The following is a 10,923-nucleotide window of genomic DNA, read 5'->3' as shown; positions in this document are numbered from 1 at the left end:
CATTAATGAGGTTCTTGGCATAAAAGTTAGCTAGCGAGATCAAAATAAACACACAGACTCAGTTACCTTTTTCTATGCCCAGGTCCGAGACGGCTCCCCTCTCTGGTTCCCTCCACTAACCGCCCGGCAGGGCAGCAAGGATTACTCAGGGCTAGCAGGAGAGAGCGAGAGCGAGCACGCCAGGGAGTAGCCTTTTATTGGGGAGCAAGAAATTCAGGGGATAATTCCATCCAATGAAGGTTGAAGGGGGGCCGCACTCCAAGGTCAGGGTCAGTGATTGGGCCTCCGGGGTCAGTGGTCAGTTACACCCCCACACGGACAGGTTCTCTCAACAGGAGAGGGCCGGGAAAGCTCCGACAGACACAGCCACAGCGCCTCAGACCCTAACCGGGAGTCACCCAGTCACGTGTGAGAATGGCTTCCGACAAACGGCCACATGCGCTCCCTCCTCTGATACTGATGGGACTGCAAAATGGCATAATTGTCATGGGGGAATTTGGTGACATCCACCAAATTACTAACACAGTGGCCTTTTGACCCAGTGTTTCTATTTCCAGGACTTTACATCTGTGCAACGGCAAGGCCAGCAACACTGATGGGAAGACTGGAAACCCCCTATGGACATCAGTAGGGGAGTGGTTAAATAAACAACACGATTCAATCAATGGGATTACTGGCATGTGGCCACTTCTAAAGATGGGGTTTTCCAGGTGCTAGATATCACATGGTCTCTAGGACACGGTCAGTGAAAAGAGACATGAAGTATTAGGGTAGCAGGTAAGCCCACAATCACTGGTAGAAGCCAGCCTCACCAACAGGAGGGCCTGAGTATAGGGAGATAGGATCTGATATACAGGAAAAAAGAGTCCCTGAATGTGGCCCTAAGAGCACCCTGGCCATCCCGTGTAGGCTGGGATGCTGACAGCAAGGGAAGAGACCTGCCAATGTCAAACTTCCCACTACTCTCTAGTTTGGTCAACAGCCAAGTCCACTCTGAAGGAACAAATGATCCCAGGTGGGATAGTAGGAAGGCAGGAGAGGCAAAATGAGGGAGGGGCTGGACTAAGGGCCAGCGACAAACCCTCAGATCTGATGTGCAGAGGCCGCATCTGGAGACCCAGAGGGTCCTACCGGCACTTCCAGTTCCAACTTATCTCTGGACTCCCTTTAAGCCCTACCCAGGGCTGCTGCGGTTTCCTCCTGGCGCCTCTGGTCTCTGACAGCAACGGCACCCCCCCAGTGCTGCGCTAATGGCTCAGCCTGGGGCCCCAGGGACCTTCCCCGCCCCCTAGACTGCTCTGCTGGCCCCCTTGCCCCCCTCACTGTTGAAACCCAATCCTCTGCAGCAGTGCCAGCTCAGCACCATCTCAACTCTGCTCTGCAGCCCCTGCCTGCCTCTATTGCCTGCGCCCTACCTGGACTTTGCTGCAGAGCCCCCAGTCCAGCGCTGAGCCCAGGGGAGCCGCCACCTGTTTCTGGGGAAGGTTTCTGGAACAGCAGGTCACCTCACCCATCCCAGCAGGCCAGTGCCTTCCTGCCTTTGGTTTTGTTCCTCTCCTTGCCACCTTCTCCTACCCTCTCCTCACTTGAATTCCTGGCTCCCTGAATCCTATCTCCATCCCTGCCAGTCCTCCAACCCACCTCTCTCACTTGTTCTAAGTCCCTGGGTCACCAGCCCCAGGGACCTCTCCACGCGCCTCCTGGGTTCCAGCCATGAAGCCCCCCTCAGGGTTAGAAGAGGCCCGCCGGCCAGCCTCAGACATCCGTGTGTTCGCCAGCAGCTGCACGCTGCACGGACTTGGCCATGTCTTTGGCCCTGGTGGCCTGACCCTGCGCCGCGGGCTGTGGGCCACAGCCGTGCTCCTGTCGCTGGCAGCCTTCCTCTACCAGGTAGCTGAACGGGTGCGCTACTATGGGGAGTTCCACCATGAGACGACCCTGGACGAGTGTGAAAGCCACCGGCTCACCTTCCCAGCTGTCACTCTGTGCAACATCAACCCACTGCGCCGCTCACGCCTTACACCCAACGACCTGCACTGGGCTGGGCCCTCACTGCTGGGTCTGGACCCTGCTGAGCACACTGCCTTCCTGCGCTCCCTGGGCCGGCCCCCTGCACCACCTGGCTTCATGCCCAGTCCCACCTTTGACATGGAGCAGCTCTACGCCCGAGCTGGCCACTCCATTGAGGACATGCTGCTGGACTGCCGCTACCGAGGCCAGCCATGTGGGCCGGAGAATTTCACTGTGGTGAGCTACCCACTCTATCCAGAGACCCACATTCCCCAGCATTGCCAGTCAGGCTCTCCTGAAGTCAGAGAACTTTAGCAGGCATCCTGGCATCCCTTCCTTCTTGGGAGCCATGTCATTCTGTTCAGTCCAGGAAGGGGCCCTCCTTGGGGCCCCTTCCTCATCTCCCAATCATCATGCACACCTAAGGGCCGACTTATAGAGACCCTACTATTGGAGAAGGGAACTCTCCAGTGGGCAATTCTATTCTAGGCAGAAAAGCCCTCTCTGCCAGGAGAAGGGGACTTGGACTTGCTTTCCTCTGTCTCTTCAAAGTTTTGCCAGGATGGCAACTGGTCCACTTCTTTTTCCCTGTAGGCTGTGCCCTGGGCTTTGGTGGGAGTTGGGGGCTGGAGGAGTTGCAGTGATAGATGGGTGTCTGAGAGGGCTCACCCATATGTATCTGCATTGGGGGGTCAGGGGCATCAAGAGGTGGGCTTCAGGGTTCAAAAGAGAGACCCAGAGTATGAGGAGGGGAGAGTCCCTAGGCCCATGTGCTTGTCTGGGGGGAGGGCTGCCACCCTGTCTGCACCCCCAGATCTTCACCCGGATGGGGCAGTGCTACACATTCAACTCGGGGGCCAATGGGGCAGAGCTGCTCACCACCCCCAAGGGTGGTGCCGGCAATGGGCTGGAGATCATGCTGGATGTGCAACAAGAGGAGTATCTGCCAGTGTGGAAAGACATGGGTAAGGGTCACACACACACAGTGGGGTCTGCCAATCACATGGGTATGGAGCATGCATTAAGACAGGTAACTGAAATGGGGTGCAAAAGCCTAGGGGATCTTGGTGTGGTGGCACACACCTGTAATTCCAGCTACTCAGGAGCTTGAGGCAAGAGGATGGCAAGTTTTGAGGCCAGCCTGCACAACTTAGCAAGGCTCAAAAACAAAAGCAATAAAAAGAGATGGGGTGGATTTTAGTGGTACAGTACTTACCCGGCTCGGGCTCTATCCCCAGTACTGGAACAAAGGGAAAAAGGCCAGGGAAAGGAGAGGAGGGTGGAGGAGTCAAGACGTGATTGCTGAGGCACTTCCATCCCTTATGCAAAGAGGGGCAGAACAGTTCTTCCCAGAACTGGGGAGAATGGGCTGCAGTCTCTGTCCTCAAAGACCCCTCCCTGTAGAGGAGACCCCGTTTGAGGCAGGGATCAGAGTGCAGATCCACAGCCAGGAGGAACCCCCCATCATTGACCAGCTGGGCTTCGGGGCTGCCCCCGGCTATCAGACTTTTGTGTCCTGCCAAAAGCAGCAAGTATCCTCACCTGTGCCTCCCTCAAGGCTGCCAGCCCCTCCTTCGTCCTGCACCACCTCAACCCTTACAGGCAGTTCCTCAGCTTGTCCCAGGGGCTGAGCCCCAGTGACTTCTTGCATTCTCCCATAAGTCTCCTTAACCCCGTCCCCTCACAGCTGAGCTTCCTGCCACCGCCTTGGGGCGACTGTAGTTCCGTATCTCTGGACCCCGACTTTGAGCCAGAGCTCTCAGACTCCCTGTCCCCCAGTCCCAGCCCCAGCCCCAACCCTCCCTACAGCTTAATGGGGTGTCGCCTGGTCTGCGAGACCCGCTACGTGGCTCGAAAGTGCGGCTGTCGAATGATGCACATGCCTGGTAAGGAGTAGGGTCCGTGTCCTGGGGTGGGTGGAGGCTAGGGGACACTTGGGCTCCTGAAGCTGCTTCCTTCCCCTCCCCAGGCGGCGCGCCGGTGTGCAGTCCCCAGCAGTACAAGGACTGCGCCAACCCGGCCCTGAGTAAGAGACAAGCCTCCCTCGGCCTCCAGGTCCCCGCCCAGCCCCGTCCTTGACCCCCACCCCTCTGGCCGCGGGACCCTGACTCCAGGCTCCGTGGCCCGCAGACGCCATGCTGCGGAAGGACGCCTGCGCCTGCCCCAGCCCTTGCGCCAGCACGCGCTATGCCAAGGAGCTCTCCATGGTGCGGATCCCCAGCCGCGCTGCCGCCCGCTACCTGGCTCGGAAATACAACCGCAGCGAGGCCTACATCGCGTGAGCCCCTCCAGCGAGCCAGGGCCCCGGCGGGGAGGGCGCGCGGCCCGGCCAGACAGTCCACATCATCTCGAGCTCTGTCTGGGGCTCTGGACAAACTGCCCAAGCGCTCTGACCCAGGGGCGAGGGGGTGACGTCCCTCCCAGGGTTCTTGAAAGGAGCCAAGAGCCCCACATCATTTTGTTGCCAGCGGCCGGCACCAAGGATTAGCCAGCGAATATTCAGGCCTTTCTTCCCCTCCAGGGAGAACGTGCTCATTCTGGACATCTTCTTTGAGGCCCTTAACTTTGAAACAGTGGAGCAGAAGAAAGCCTATGAAGTGTCAGAGCTGCTCGGTGTGTGCTGAATGCCCAGGGTCTGTGGAGGCATGGGCGGGGCAAGTGGCTATAAGTTGACAGGCGCCCTGCTTCCACAGGTGACATTGGGGGTCAGATGGGGCTGTTCATCGGGGCCAGCCTGCTCACCATCCTTGAGATCCTAGACTACCTCTGTGAGGTGGGCCTGGGCCCCAGCTGGGGAAGGCGGGGAGAGGAACCTGGCCACTCGGGTCCAGGGGGAAGGTTTACCTGGTCACCTCCCCCTTGCCCTCAGGTGTTCCGAGACAGGGTCCTGGGGCATTTCTGGAACAGAAGACGTTCCCAGAGGCACTCCAGCACCACTCTGGTAACAGCCCCTCTTCCTTCCCTGCCACCTCCAGCAGCCTCCTCGGGCAGCCTAGGACGCTTCCCTGGTGGGGAGTGGGGGAGATATGTGCAGTGACCTTGGCTGGGCCCTACCTCTGACTCTCTTCCTCTTCCCACAGCTTCAGGAAGGGCTGGGCAGCCATGGAACCCAAGTTCCCCACTTCAATCTGGGCCCCAGGTAACACAAAATGGCCAAGGTCAAGGGAGGAGGGGCAGGACAGGTCCAGAGGGTACAATCCAGGTCCTGAAGGGCAGGAACAAGGCATCAAGTGTAGGTCCCCTGCCCCAGGACTGTGGCCTGTCTCCCCAGGCCCCCCACCCCGCCCTGTGCTGTCACCAAGACTCTGTCTGCCTCCCACCGCTCCTGCTACCTCGTCACCCGGCTCTAGACATGCTCTGTGTGACCTCGGGGCCACACTTTGACATCTGAATGCCCTGCCTGCACATCTTTGCTATCTTCATCCCAAATAAAGCTTTAATGTTTCTGCCTCAGGTGTTCCTCTTATAGGGCAGAGGCTAGCAGGGCCACAGTCAGCTCTCCTCAGCCCAGTAAGTCCTCTGCAGTCAGCTTCAGCTAGGTATCACTTCTGTGAGGCCTGCAGAGCTGGGCCCCAATTAGCCCTCACAAACCTCTGGGAGAGGATGGCAGTAATAGGATACCAGTCATTTGCACCTCAGTGTGAATGAGTTTATCAGAAGACATCAGAGGACAGGTCTCTCCCAACCCCAGGGCTCAGTGGATGGCCTAGAGGAGGCTTGGTCAGTAGGTACTGGCTGGGTACAGCTGCAAGAAGACTCTGACCCAGAGCCCAGGGAGAAGTGATGAGGAGGAATGGGGATGACAGAAGGGCTCTTCCACTTCTAAGAACACAAGCTAGTGTCCTGCCTTTGAAGGCCATGATTCTTCTCACATTTGGGACCAAGCGTGGCACACAGCCTGTCTCCATGGGAGCAGTTCTTGCTTCCTCAACTCCCCACAGGAGAAGGCGGCCCTAGCTGGAAATGATGGAGCTGAGAGCAGCCTCCCTTCCTCCTCCTGCCAGGAAGGACACACCAGGCCGGCCTCAGGCCCATTTCCTGCTTCTGCCGCACCCCCAACCATTGGAAAACTGGCAGAGAAGGAAGTGGGAGAGGGAGTGTTCCTCATAGAACCATACCTTTGGGTCTCTCCTATGCCAGCCTGCAGGCTTGGAAATGGGGTGTTGAAGAGGGAAAGGTCCATGTGGGACGTGGAGGGTCACAAGGAGAGACCCATGCCTTTTCTCCTCTTTCTGGTGGAAGCCATCTTTGATCTCAGATGCTAGCTGCTTAACCCCTGGGGACTATGTCTGGCCTTCCTGGACAGAGGGAGGATGGGGTGTGCATAAGTGCAGAAGCACAGAAGTGCAGGGCCAACACCGCCTTGACCCCAGCAGGGAGGAGTGGGGTCAAGGGTCAAGGCCTCATGATCCTGTAGTCTCAAAGCCACTTAAAGTAGCAGAGAGTTGGGCATGCCTGAGCTGGATGAGGGGCTGCAGAGGGTGGTAAAAGTGGAGCAGGGATCCCCCAGAACCCGCTTCAGAGCCACCCCACCACTACATCAGCAGACTGTGGGAAAGGAGCCAATTTATGAAATTAAATAAAGTCCATGGGGGAAGTGAAGATCGCAGGCCAGGGTACCTTGACCCTGGCCAGGCCCAGCACAGCTGGAGCTCAGCACCCCCCTTCCCACCCCTCCCACGAGGGGGCTTAAATAGGCCAGGCCCTGGCCTGGCATCCAGGGGTCCCAGAGCCTAGGGGGGACAGAAGTCAGAGAAGTAGGGGTGCTGCAGGGCCTCCTCCGCTGAGACACGCTGGACAGGGTTACACTTCAGGAGGTTCTGGAGACGGGGGGAGCAAAGATGGTGGCAGATTCAGGCCAGGTCAACTGCCAGAGCCCCACCCTCCCCTAGTCCCCCTGGAGGAGGGTTTCAACCCCATCTTCTACCCTGGTTACCTACCTGCAACAGGTCCCTCCCTGTGGCATTGAGCTTGGGCACGACATTCACCAGGGATGTTGTGGCCGGGTACATTGGGTAGGGCTGTGGAGGGGAGAGAGTCAGACCAGGGTGTGGGGTGTGGAGGCTACTGGGGCTGTGAAGAAAACTGATCTCTGACGAACCACGACTTTCCCCACTCCCCATCACACCTTGTAGTCTGGCAGCTTAGTCATGGCGGGCCACTGCTCCTCAGTTGGTGTCCCCAGCAGCGTGTCCATGGGGTCAAGGATCACTCATGGAAAGGGCTGCATTTGCACTTTTGGAGGTAGGGTGAGGGGCTTTGCCCTCCCAGGGATAGGATTCTTCATTCCCACCTGCCCCCACTCTACCTGCTACCTCAAGATAAGCCTGTGACATATATTCCTATAGCAGGGTGTTTACAGGGAGCCAGGTGTGTCTCAAATGCTCATTTAACTCAAACCCTGATGTCTGTGCTCCGAATGAACCAGTTGTCCTTCCCCTTCTCCCACAAAAAGTTCTCTGCTCCTTCTGGCTCCTTCATCCTGAGGATTCCCATCGTTCCCCCACCTCAGAAGTAGGAGTGGCTACCCCCTCACCACGCTCCCCTTGCCTATAAGCTGCACCTGCACAGGGACTATCAGCTCTTCCACCCTCACCCTCAGAAACAGCCCGGGCCCCTTCATCCTTGCCTAGGCCATCACCACCCTCACCCCTGCTCTAAGTTCCCTGCTCACTCCCCTTCCAGAGTGAAGATATGGATGGTGAGCAAGAGATAGAGGGGGCAGGGGAAGTGAAGGATATCGGAAGATCCTCTTCAGCTGGTCATCCACATCGTTGCCAGGGAAAAGAGGTCGCCCAGCATTGGCCAGCTCTGGGAGGAAGAGAGAGGGATGAGCCCTGATTTGTGAGGCCCCCTCACACTGGAGCAGGCCCTGTGCCTTCCATCCCCAACCTTAAGAATCCCACTCCCTTCTCCCAGAGGAAACTCTCCAGGCCCTACTTATCAACTCAAATGGGAGAGAAAGTACCCCATGCGGAGCCCCAGAATGTCACCTGCAAAGATGCAGCCAGCTGACCACATGTCGATGGACGTGGAGTACAGTTTAGCCCCAAAGAGGACATCCGGTGGACGGTACCACAGTGTCACCACCTGAAGAAGACCCCATCCACAGGGACCCCCCACTTAGAGGGCTGGGAAACAGGTTTGAGGAAACTCAGAGACAAGAGGGTCTTGGTCCCCACCCGATGTCCCATTTCCCAGGCTCACTTCAGCAGAGTAACAGCGGACTGGGATCCCAAAGGCTCGAGCCAAACCAAAATCAGCCAACTTCAGCTCCCCATTCTAAGGAAAGATGAAGAGTAACATTGATAAGAGCTTTCAAACAGCATTGGGGTAGGCTCCAGCTCTCCCAGTCCTGCCCCCCTCAGTATGCCCAATCCCTGGCTGCAGTCTCCCCATCCTCCCTCCTCCCCCAGAGAGCAATACCCTGTTTATGAGGAGGTTCTGGGGTTTCAGGTCCCTGTGCAACACATTGCGGCTATGACAGAATCCTAGGCCTTTCAGCAGCTGGAAAAGGAATGACTAGGGAGAAGGAGGGAGAAGGGAGTCAGACACCTGAATGTGTGGATCTTGCTGCCTGCCTCACCTTTTGTCATGCTCTATAGCCCACCCATTTGTAGCAGCAAGCTCAGGAAGACATCATTATTCATTATTGAGGACCCACTTTGCATGGTGCTACTCATCAGAGAGAAAATGGTGAACAAGTTAACCCTGATCCCCACTTTTTTGGACCTTAGAGCCTGGTGGGCCTGTCTTCTCAGTCCATGCTTATCGCCCTACCTAGCCACACATAAGTGCACATACACCATAACCATTAGTGAAAGTACAGTGCTTTAACATTATTCAGGAACTGCTTCCCCTGGAACTTGGGACAAGGCCCTTGGTCTTCATCCTAGCACAGTGCCTGGTGCAAAGCATCCAGTACTTGTTGAATGAATGAAATGTATCTCTATGAGCCTCATTTTCTCATCTCTCGCATGCAAATAACGTCACTGTTACCGTGCAGGTCAAAGCAGACTTTGCTCCCTAAGTCCAGAGGCTTGTGGAGGGCAGAAATGGGGTTTGTTCATTCTCTGACACTCCAGGGCCCAAACATGCAGTGAAGGAATACTTACACTAAATATAGACCCCACCCAGATTCAATGAGTCCTCAGAACAACCCTCCCCTAACCTTCACAATCTCAGGATCGAGGTCACCATTGCAGCTGTCAAAATACTTCTTCAGGTCCTAAAAACAGATAAGGGTAGAAGAAGAGGTCAGAATTTAAGCTCAGTCTGGGCCCCTGTGTCCTACCAAAATCACTGCTCCCCAAGCCCCCTTTTCACCTGATCACAGAACTCAAAAACCAAAGTCAGCTTCTTGTCGCTATGCAGAACATCATGAAGCCTAGGGAGAAGGAAGGGCTCAGTCAGGTCCAAAAGTTGACCCCTAACATCCCAATACCAGCCAGCCCAACGCTGAAGCCCCCACCTCTTCCAGCAACCACAGTTAAGAAAGGCCTGTGGGGCACACACCTGACGATGTTCTTGTGCTTCAGCTCCTTGAGTAGGCAGATCTCCCGAAGGGCAGAACTGGGCACACCCTACACATGAGGGACCCAGGGGCAGCAGTCAGAGACCACCCATACCAGGCCTCAAACACTACTTCCCCGCTGCCCTGTGCCCCAATCCTACCTCATCATCATCATCCAGTCTCACCCTTTTCAGAGCCACAATCTCATGGGTCTCCCGGTTTTTGGCCTTGAATACAGTTCCATAGGTGCCTAGGGAAAAGAAGCCAAGGGTGAGGGAAAGCAGGAGTATCTTTTACTATCTTAGTAAATCCCTCCCGAGAGCAGTTAGCCTCCTAGGGTGCTAGAGAAGGGTTTTAGGGTGAAGGCAAGGCACTGACTAGCTTTGTGAGTGAGGATGCGGCAGGTGGGGAGGGGCAAGAAAGTCCCTGCAAAGGCTCCAGGACACCTGCAGAAGGGAGAGTCTGCAGCCGCTAGGATAAGGAGGTTTATAACAGAGGCGGTGCTCCAGTAAGTCTGGAAACAGGAGGGATGTGGGCGAGAAAAGAGGGCCTGCAGAAATGTTGAGGTTGGAGGTCTGCAGAAAACTGAGGTTGGTGGGGGGTCGAGGTGAGGTTTGCAAGTGGTGCTGAGGCTAGAGATGGGATATGCAGGAAGTGCCGCGGTAGGGAGGTCGAGTCTATAGGGAGTGCTAAGGTTATGAGTGGGAGTCTGCGGGAAATGCTAACTTGGGGAGGGATGGTTGCACATAGTGTTGTGCTCAGTGGCCAGGGCTTCTGCCGGGGTTGAGATCGGAGCTGTAGATATTGCTGACGGTAAGGGGAGTCGGGGCTGCAAGGAATGCTGAAGGGTCTGCAGAAGAAGACCTTGCAGGAACATCTCGTGGTTCTGTTACCTTCCCCAATCTTCTCCAGTTTCTCGTATTTCTGCATTGCGGCGGCCGCGGGGACCCTTGCGGGCCCTGGGTTCTAAGACTTCGGCCCCGGCGTTGCAGGGGAGGCGGTACCCAAGTCTCCGGCCCCGACCCGCCCCGCTGCCCGCGCACGGGCTTCTGGGACTTGTAGTCTTGGCACGGTCAGGTTTCCCAGTAAGGCCCGGGGCGACGGGCTCAAGGACTACAAGCCCCAGCAGGCTGCGTTCCGGCTTTCTGCCGCACTCTACTCCCGAGACTCAGGTTCTACAGCGGAGGCAAACGCTGGACTTCATGTCCCAGGAAGCATCGCGTGTTCGCTTTCCGGGCGTCCCCGCCGTGCCTCCGAGGTTCCCAGTGTGCCCCGCTCTTGTTATTCCTTTTCTGTGCTCATAGCTCTCTTGGAAAGGGCCGCTGGGGGACTACACGTTCCAGAATGCAGCGGGGATGGGGGTGGGGCGGGGCGGGGCACTCTTCTGTTTGGGGTTTAGG

At 56.8% G+C, this 10,923-nt stretch overlaps 2 protein-coding genes across 6 annotated transcripts; one reads left to right on the top strand and one right to left on the bottom strand.

The window, feature by feature from the left end:
• Window positions 1-1,704: 1,704 nt before the first annotated feature.
• On the top strand, window positions 1,705-5,426 carry Asic3 (acid sensing ion channel subunit 3). 5 transcript variants are annotated; one of them, XM_076859502.2, is made up of 11 exons: window positions 1,714-2,247; window positions 2,825-2,975; window positions 3,415-3,542; window positions 3,698-3,896; window positions 3,980-4,036; window positions 4,141-4,288; window positions 4,532-4,623; window positions 4,704-4,783; window positions 4,880-4,951; window positions 5,091-5,149; window positions 5,282-5,426. In XM_076859502.2, exons 1-11 carry the CDS (start codon window positions 1,714-1,716, stop codon window positions 5,358-5,360), a joined length of 1,599 nt encoding a protein of 532 aa, XP_076715617.1. In that variant the 3' UTR covers window positions 5,361-5,426. The 5 variants fall into 5 exon arrangements, with proteins under 5 accessions (XP_076715624.1, XP_076715617.1, XP_076966506.1 ...); XM_077110391.1 differs by having other exon boundaries at window positions 5,261-5,426; XM_077110393.1 differs by lacking the exon at window positions 4,880-4,951.
• Window positions 5,427-5,655: 229 nt separating this feature from the next.
• On the bottom strand, window positions 5,656-10,549 carry Cdk5 (cyclin dependent kinase 5). Its single transcript, XM_076859490.2, has 12 exons — window positions 10,417-10,549; window positions 9,685-9,773; window positions 9,526-9,593; window positions 9,337-9,397; window positions 9,182-9,238; window positions 8,437-8,532; window positions 8,218-8,292; window positions 8,004-8,100; window positions 7,752-7,821; window positions 7,139-7,199; window positions 6,951-7,031; window positions 5,656-6,830 (listed from the first exon to the last, which is right to left on the bottom strand). The coding sequence occupies exons 1-12, from the start codon at window positions 10,451-10,453 to the stop codon at window positions 6,744-6,746; spliced, it is 879 nt and encodes a 292-aa protein (XP_076715605.1). The 5' UTR covers window positions 10,454-10,549; the 3' UTR covers window positions 5,656-6,743.
• Between the last annotated feature and the right edge of the window lie 374 nt (window positions 10,550-10,923).

This window comes from Callospermophilus lateralis, chromosome 1 (assembly GCF_048772815.1).
Source record: "Callospermophilus lateralis isolate mCalLat2 chromosome 1, mCalLat2.hap1, whole genome shotgun sequence".
Lineage (NCBI taxonomy): Eukaryota > Metazoa > Chordata > Mammalia > Rodentia > Sciuridae > Callospermophilus > Callospermophilus lateralis.
This window is presented reverse-complemented; position numbering and strand designations above follow the sequence as displayed.